The sequence below is a fragment of the Sebastes umbrosus genome, chromosome 16 (genome assembly GCF_015220745.1).
Source record: "Sebastes umbrosus isolate fSebUmb1 chromosome 16, fSebUmb1.pri, whole genome shotgun sequence".
NCBI lineage: Eukaryota > Metazoa > Chordata > Actinopteri > Perciformes > Sebastidae > Sebastes > Sebastes umbrosus.
In genome coordinates, this window is record NC_051284.1 from 10,272,834 (window position 1) to 10,281,697 (window position 8,864).

At 41.7% G+C, this 8,864-nt stretch overlaps 1 protein-coding gene across 2 annotated transcripts in view; it reads right to left on the minus strand.

Annotated features, from left to right (window-relative positions):
- Nucleotides 1–7,941, minus strand: part of ldlrap1b (low density lipoprotein receptor adaptor protein 1b) — a 42,995-nt gene extending 35,054 nt beyond the window's left edge. The window contains exon 1 of one of the 2 annotated variants that reach the window (XM_037746307.1): nucleotides 7,527–7,941. In XM_037746307.1, coding sequence (XP_037602235.1) covers nucleotides 7,527–7,611 — 85 coding nt within the window. In that variant the 5' untranslated portion in view covers nucleotides 7,612–7,941. The remainder of the gene's footprint in view (nucleotides 1–7,526) is intronic. The other variant, XM_037746306.1, reaches the window with a different exon arrangement.
- Nucleotides 7,942–8,864: the final 923 nt, after the last annotated feature.

Genomic DNA, 8,864 nt, shown 5'->3' on the forward strand with positions numbered 1-8,864 from the left:
GTCAAAGGGAAAAAAGTGTGTTACTACACATGGGGCGATTGTCATTGTCTGTCCCCGCCTGGTACAAAGACTGATCCAGTACTATTGTTCTTCAGCTCGTGTGGAAAGGATAGAGGAAATGTTTTACATACTATCGGAAACCCAGGTCAAAGCCTCTCTGCGTGACGTACACAAATACACCAACAACATTACATGCAAATGACCACAGAGACATAAACTAGAGGGCCGGTTCACTAAAGGAGTAATCGATACAGTAAGTAAGATGAACAGTCAGTGAGGGGATCCTTTATGTCCAGCAGCCTGTGACCTCTTTTCTCTGCGTCCTTGGGCGCTCCTCTTATTTCATTGTCTACACCAGCAGGCGTATGATATTCTTTAATATCTATCATTCCCAATAATATAAAGGAAATGTTGCATGACTGTGTAGCTATCAATTTGATGACAGTACAAAACAATTCCAGTTGGGTGACGGAGAGGATTTGCAGAGGATAAGAGACTTATAGTCATAACATTGAGACACGTGTCTTTCAGTATTGGCTAAATCCACTCAAAGAAGGAAAGGGAGGAGAGGGAGAGGGAGGAGAAGTGAGTGGTCATGCCAGTCAGGGATTACAGCTGATGATGACCAGCTGAGGCCAGAATGTACTCTCAACAAGAAGCAGGGTTATGAAACTGATCCTTAAAGCACCCTGTGCACAGACACGCTAACCAGGAGGAGCTACTTTCTACTGCAACTCAAATGATAATGGCAAATAAGGATGCGAGTGTAAACTGGGGAATGGTATATATATATATATGTATATGTATATGTATATGTATATGTATGTGCTCGACTCGACTCACTTTTGGCATACTTGCCAACGCTCCCAATTTTACCTTTTTTCATTGCCCTCTCCTGTTTCCTCCCAGGGTCACAATTTTCACACATTTCTCCCGTTAATGCCAAATTTTCACACCTTTTTTTTTCCCGTTTTGTTATCTTGACCCGTTTCTGGCGCTGTACAGCGTGTATAAGCCCTACTGTTTCCACCCGGACGACAATACGTGTCTTTTACCAGCGGAGGAGAACTGCTTGCGACACCTTGGTGTGGTTTGAGCTGCGCTCGCCGCACTTCACAGCAAAGCCGTCGTGGCGTGGTGCAAACCACTGGAAATAACAGGTTTCAGAGCGCAGTGGTGCCGTTGTCACGTTGTGTCTGAAAGGGCCTTCAGTGAGTGAGAGAAGGAGAAAGAAATGGAGTACTGAGAGAAAGAAATACTAAAGCAGGGCCCAAAAAAATGAATGAATGAATGGAAACTGATGAATATTAGCCTAGTTTATACCAGAGATTCACACAAGTTTAAACCAGAGGGGTGAATTATTCAGTTTTCTTTCCTGAGAATGAAAAGTAGGCCTATTTAACAAAAAATGCTGTTGCAGTGTACTTATTATTTTGTTATTTTCATTCTTTAAAAGTCAACAGAATGCAGGAAACAAAGTCTCTGAAACTTTTTGGTACCAAAAATGGAGTAGTTCTATTGGTACCATCCACAACTTTTGCTAATGGAAACGCAAAAATAACCGTTACAATGTGTAACGAACTGAACTGGTGGAAACGTGCCATTAGTCACACATCGCCCCAAGGGCTGATGAGTATCCTTCTTGTTGAACCAGTTTGACACAAAGGACCCGCAGATTTGCGTAATGAGTCCCTGAGATTTCGGAGGTGAGTGCAGGTCAGCTCCACCGCAAATCTCTTCTCGGCATCCTTACTCCAATATTTTGTATGTGCTTCGATTGCAGAGACGTGTTTCAAATTGGAATCTTGGCAGCAGTGGCAGACATACAGGTGGAGGCGAGAAAGACAGGTCGATGAGCGGTAAAGGAATATTCCGTTCAAAAAAAAAATACCCCCCATGTCAGGTTTCATAAGATTTCACTACCACTGGCAGAACAAAAGAGATTTTTTTGGGGAGTTTGGTGCTTAAAAAGAGCATGTCTTACCTGAATTACATGCTCACCAAGAGTGGAGGAAGGGGAAGCTTGACCAAACACCCAAAAGACATCCATAAACCTCCACAGCTTGACTGACAAATTAGAGAAACAGAAGGCTACTGCTGGAGGTGCCCAACAATGTCTTGCTCATGGTTTAGGAGCAGTGAAGTCATGGTCTTACCATGCCTGTAGTAATATCTAGTATTATTAACCCACTTGCTCAGAACATGTTAAAAAGGGAAGGACTTATAATTGCTGTGGACACTGGATGACCAATAACATAATGGTTAGTGGGATTTGTGGGCTTTCCCCTTGCTGTAAAAGTCTCAGATGGCGTTTATTTAGTCACCAAGATCTCTTACTGACAATGAAGCTAAAGTTCTGTGAACTAGCACACTGACCATATGTCTCCACATATGGCTGAAGGAGATTACATCAATTATTTCTTACCAGGAAGGTGAACTGGTTAGTCACAGTGCTTCCTGCCCAGACTTCCCTTCTGGCTTCACAGAATGGCATAGTCTTTCAAAGAAATGGGTCAAATAAGAGATGTTCTGTCTATTTCCTTGAATAATAATAAAAAAAAAAAAAAAACAATCTTAGTGAGACTTCTAATTTTGTGTCTGCCATAAATGTGTTTCTTTTTAATTATAAGATCTCTTTTGGAGCGATTTCTGCAGTTTACACAGAAAGGGAGATAGTGTTTACTCTGTAATAATAACACATGGGAATAGATGTGCATTTTTCTAATCACGGGCAACTGAATGCAATATAGCGCGGAGAATAACAGATGAAAATAGACTGCCTCACAAATTCATCATACTGCAATTTACTGCTCAACTTAGCCTGTGCCAGTTACTGGTGTGATAATAACAATTGTGATGTTTTAAGTATCCTATTTTTCCTGCTGTGTCAGCGGAGAAAGTCAAACATCCATTTCCCAGCAGGATTAAATATTATCCTCTAGGAGAAACAGTGACAAAGAAAGCATGATTGTGCACTCCTATCCACACTATTCATACGTGACTCCACACACACACACACACAGAGGCTTACAGATACAGAAGATCTAAACAGGGCTATAAATCAGCAAGGGCTTTACAACTCCATAAAGGAATCCAGCAGGAAGCAATCTCCATTACACCATTTCCGGCACCCTTTGGGTGACTTTGTGCAGGGGACAGAGCACCAACCGGCCAAGTGGGACCACACACACCGTCTTCAGGTAAAAAGGCAATTAAAGGCCTACTGTGTCTGTCATTAACTATTATGCCATTTAAATTATAGCTACAGATGTATAATTTAACACCAACCCAGACTTCTGTCACTGCGGTGACGCTATCTGAATAATGTACTATATGCAAATTAGTCAACGGCTACACCAACTACCATCTACGTTCGCAGTATCAACAACTTTGGATCACACATCTGGGTGTTATAATGATGCAGCCCAAATGGTTTAAAAATAATATGCACCCCATTAGCCATCTGCATGTGTCCACTGACATCCTGATATGTGATATGTATAGCTGCTTCAATATTGACAACGCCACAGAAGACAGCTCCTTGACCAGGCACGTGGGAGGGAACTGTCTCTCTTCAAAGCAGACAGGGATTTTCTGCCTCCCACACTTGTCAGATTGGCAACAAAAAAAACAGGGCCTTCATGATCTAAAAATACGGTTGATGTTACATACCATTTCTCCCCTCCTTAAAATGGGAACTATTTGAATGTATTCAGCGCAGAAGAACATTTTGTCAGCTCAGCAGACTGCCAACAAGCAACTGAGCTGTTTAGAAACCATGCAGGAAATGACATAGAGGACACATTCTTGCCCGTGCAGACTCAAGGGAAACAGGTGCTAATGTTAGCCTACTTTAAATGTTGACATGCAGCGATCATTACAGAGACACGAGCCAGTTTTGTGAAAACAATGCAAGTGGGAGAAAAAAAGGAATGCAGTGCTGATGGATGCCAAAGAGAAGTCTGGCTGCTTTGACCAACCACAGGAAGCAGGGAGACAATCTTACTGGAGACATGTGGCAAAACTTTGCCTCAAATTATGGACCTGTCTAAATCTAGAAAATACAACCCAAGCCAGAAGGAACGCTATTAAAAAGAATTACTAGAATTTGTATACCGTGGTGTAAATTACAATGGCATCTGCACACATCTCATGCTGAGAAGACAGAAAATCAGAAACACAACAAGATGAGACATGTTGCTCTCTTCTTCGTGACTCTGCAGTTCACTGGTGCCAACTGAAACGCGGTTAAACTTGTAATTATCCCAACAGACAGAAAAAAAAAGGAAGACGAACAGTTACTTGATCACAGACACAAAACAGGAAGCTCTGATGAATAAGCAATATGGGTGAAGAATGGGGAAGCACTGATACTGACTCAAATAACGGATCAGGTACCGGTGACAATGGGGCCGATCTATATGTTTATATACCATATACTTTATATCAAGTATTTGAATTCCTGTTTAAGTTTTGGCCAATTTGTTGCTGTATTGAAAAGGTTTACACCTGCATGTTGAAGATTTTTTTACCAAGTTGCTGGTGCATGATTTATTATTTGAATAATAAATAACAATTCAGTAAATTTGTATTTATTACATTTTGGTTTACAAAGTTAGGAAAGTGTTTAAGTCAAGCCTGATGACGCCTAAAGGCCCTGACACACCAAGCCGGCGGTCGGCCAGTTTGGGGCCGTTGGTGAGCGTCCGTCGGCCGAGTTTTTTCGGTGTGTCCCGCACCGCCGGCTCTAGTCTGCCCGTGTTGGAAGTTTTCCCGCCGGGGGTGGAGCCGGCAGAGCTCGTCAGTGAGAGAATCTCACTCTGATTGGCGATTCAGCTTCAGTGTATGAGAAGAGAAACGGAAGTGAGGAAAGCAAGAAAACAAGTAAAGTCAAGGCTCTTCTCATTTTTCATCTTCATCTCATCTGATCGTTCCTATTTTCACAACAACATGGCCTTCTGGAATGAAGCTAAGTGGAGAGTGAGAGTGGTGTGAAAATGGTCGACAAACGCCGCTTTATTTCATGTACGTATCATAACAACGGCTTTTATATCTGCCGCCCTCGGTCTTCCGGTTTCCCTTTTTGAATGACGAATACGGACTACCGCCACCTGCTGGTGTGGAGAGTTATTTCCTCCCACGTGAGCGCAAAACGTACGTGGTAGTTGGCCGTCGCCTGTCGTCTTTGCAGTGTGTTCGAGTGCAACTTTTTGGCCAAGACAAAGGCGACTTGAGGCGACTCAACGGGTGGCCTTCCTCGCCACTAGTTCTTTGACAGCGGCTTGGTGTGTCCCCAGCTTTACACATAAAACAATGATCCTAGTCACTTTCACACAGTAAGGAAAACACCTAATCAATTAAACTCTGGTATTGGATCGATACTCGGTATCGGCTGACACCCAAAGCCCAGGTATCGCTATCAGTATCGGGACTGAAAAAGCCGGGTCGGTGCATCCCTGGTGAAGAAATTATGTGATATTAAATGGTTGACAGTCACAGGAGGGGAGATTGTGCCACAGATGTGAATGTAGAGTCGTGGCAAACATCAGCCTGAGCTTCCAGCAGTATAGGGACTGATTGGTTGTTAGCCCTGGACAGATGTGGATGGACCATGCTGATTGTGCATCGTGCATCAGCCCCCCCCCCACACACCCACCAGTGGACCAAAACAAAGAATCGATTGCACTGTCTGGCACGTGTGACATCTTGCTGCCAACTGCTCCATTGTCTATGAAATAAAAAGGGGGGGGTAGGGGACCCCCTTTGTGTAAGCAAACATAAAAGGGCAGCTCAGAACTGCATGTGACAGCCATGCTAGCAGTGTGATCATGATCATTGGAGGGTAAAAAGCAGTAACAGCAGTTGAAGCCATGCATCATATGTCAAAATACCAAGTAAAAACCTAATAATAAATCTCACTGTGCAATATAATTTTGTGCAATTTTGTTAATAGTCTGTTTATTGTCAATATTGTATATACTGCTCCTATTTTTATACCTCCTTCTATTTAAATGGTTCATATTTTGTTACACTTTGTTTAGCTCTTTTTTTTTTACTGTGTTAGCTGATGCATCTTGTTTTTTGCACTATCCCCTTTGCTGCTGTACACTGCAAATTTCCCCACTGCGGGACTAAAAAAGGAATATCTTATCTTATCTTATAAACCCCTAATTCGAGCTTGGCACTGGGATGAACTATAGGCACCCCTGTAAAGATGTAGTCTCTGCAACCACTCCTTTGCACAGCCTCTCATTTTTGCCATGCATCATATGGAAATACCAAGTAAAACCTAATAATAATTCTCACTGTGCAATATCATTTTGTGCAATTGTGTTAATAGTCAGTTTATTATCAATACTGTATATACTGCTCCTATTTTTATACTTCCTTCTATTTAAATGGTTCATATTCGTGTTACACTTTGTTTAGCTATTTTTTTTACTGTGTTAGCTGATGCATCTTGTTGCACTATCCCCTTTGCTGGACTAATAAAAGGAATATCTTATCTTATCTTATCTTATCTTATCTTATAAACCCCTAATTCGAGCTTGGCACTAGGATGAACTATAGTCTCCCCTCTGTAAAGATTTAAGTCTCTGCAACCACTCCTTTGCACAGCCTCTCATTTTTGCCATGCATCATATGGAAATATCAAGTAAAACCTAATAATTCTCACTATGCAATATCATTTTCCACTTGTGCAATTGTGTTAATAGTCAGTTTATTATCAATACTGTATATACTGCTCCTATTTTATACTTCCTTCTATTTAAATGGTTCATATTTGTGTTACACTTTGTTTAGCTCTTTTTTTTTTTACTGTTTTAGCTGATGCATCTTTTTGCACTATCCCCTTTGCTGGACTAATAAAGGAATATCTTATCTTATAAACCCCTAATTCTTGGCACTAGGATGAACTATAGGCTCCCCTGTAGAGACTCAGTCTCTGCAACCACTCCTTTGCACAGCCTCTCATTTTTTTTTGTTTCACATACTATATCGCCTAGCAACAGTGCGTTGCTAGGATAGTACAGCAGCCTTGCCAGCCAGGGAAGACGACCACTCATGTTTTTCGTGCCTTTTTCACTCTCAGTGACTTCTTCTTCTTCTTATTCTTCTTCTTCCTCCCAGTCCACCACACATTACACATCACATCACAGTGTTTTATCACCCCAGCTCAGCCTCTTGTTGTACATTTCACAACCCCTATCAGTCAGCCGACAGAGTGACGTGGCAGACGAGGTTTCACAAACTTTTTGTCACGACATTGTGTCCGCTTTCTAGGCTTCAACAGGAGTCAGTTTACGAGCTGCTGTCACTTCAAGTGTCAAGTTAAAAAACATAAACATTTAACCTCAAAGTAGTCGTGTTTCATGTGAACCAAACAGCCCCAGACACTGACAGCTACCCGCGGCAAACTGTAGCTTGACAGGCGGAGTTGTCTCCACACGAGCAGCACATTTAGCCAACACTCGCTGCAAGCTAACGCCTCCGTGTGTAATGTATTAAAACAACTGAATACTCACTTTTATGTCTGCCCGCAGCCCACGACTGTTTGGCGATACTGGGGCTCCGTATAATCGCCCTTCCAGCGGATTTCAAAGCGTCCATATCGTGCTCCTAAAGTGGGTCCAAAGAGCCCGACGACGCGCCACAATGTCCGGTTAGTGTCTCGCCGCTCCTGCTCGGTGGGTTTAAAACAGCAGCGCTCTAAACCGTAAACTTTGTTTCAGCTGTTTCTTTTCTCTTCTCCCCTCCTCCTCCTCACGGCTCTAGCTTTCAGTAGTCGATGGTAGATTATCATGTTCGTCCCCCTCTGGGCGGTGTTTTGTATGTAAATTAGCCGGATAATGCGCGTGTGACGCCGGTTTGTGTGGAGTAGAGAGGTTGTTGCAGCAGCAGCAGCAGCAGCAGCAGCAGCAGCTCGGTGTTGTTCCTGTTAACACACGGTGCAGCTTCACTCAGCTTTACTCCCACTGCTGCTGCTGCTGCTGCTGCTGCTTTTAGTGACACATGATTTGGTAGTCACATCACGGTGCTGGACAGACCCTCTCATGTTTAATTCAGCCACATGGCTTCTTCTTTATTATTAGGCTTCTAAATTCTATTGATGACCACAAATAGATTGGAGGGTGGAAACTACTACAAGATGTTTCTGAAAACATTTTTTTCAGGTTGATATATAAATCAGCTAAATTCATGTTATGCATCATATTAAAGCAAGAAAGTTTTTTGCATCATTTGGTAAAAAAATTCCATAATAACCTTTCAGCATATTGTAATTCAAGTGTTCTGAGAGAAAAGTAGACTTATGCACTTTAAAGTTGGACTAATGTTTCATTCAGCCACATGGCTTCTTCTTTATTATTAGGCTTCTAAATGCATTGTCTATTGATGACCACAAATAGATTGGAGGGTGGAAACTACTACAAGATATTTCTGAAAACATTTTTTTCAGGTTGATATATAAATCAGCTAAATTCATGTTATGCATCATATTAAAGCAAGAAAGTTTTTTGCATCATTTGGTCAAAAAATTCCATAATAACCTTTCAGCATATTGTAATTCAAGTGTTCTGAGAGAAAAGTAGACTTATGCACTTTAAAGTTGGACTCATGTTTCATTCAGCCACATGGCTTCTTCTTTATTATTAGGCTTCTAAATGCATTGTCTATTGATGACCACAAATAGATTGGAGGGTGGAAACTACTACAAGATGTTTCTGAAAACATTTTTTTCAGGTTGATATATAAATCAGCTAAATTCATGTTATGCATCATATTAAAGCAAGAAAGTTTTTTGCATCATTTGGTCAAAAAATTCCATAATAACCTTTCAGCATATTGTAATTCAAGTGTTCTGA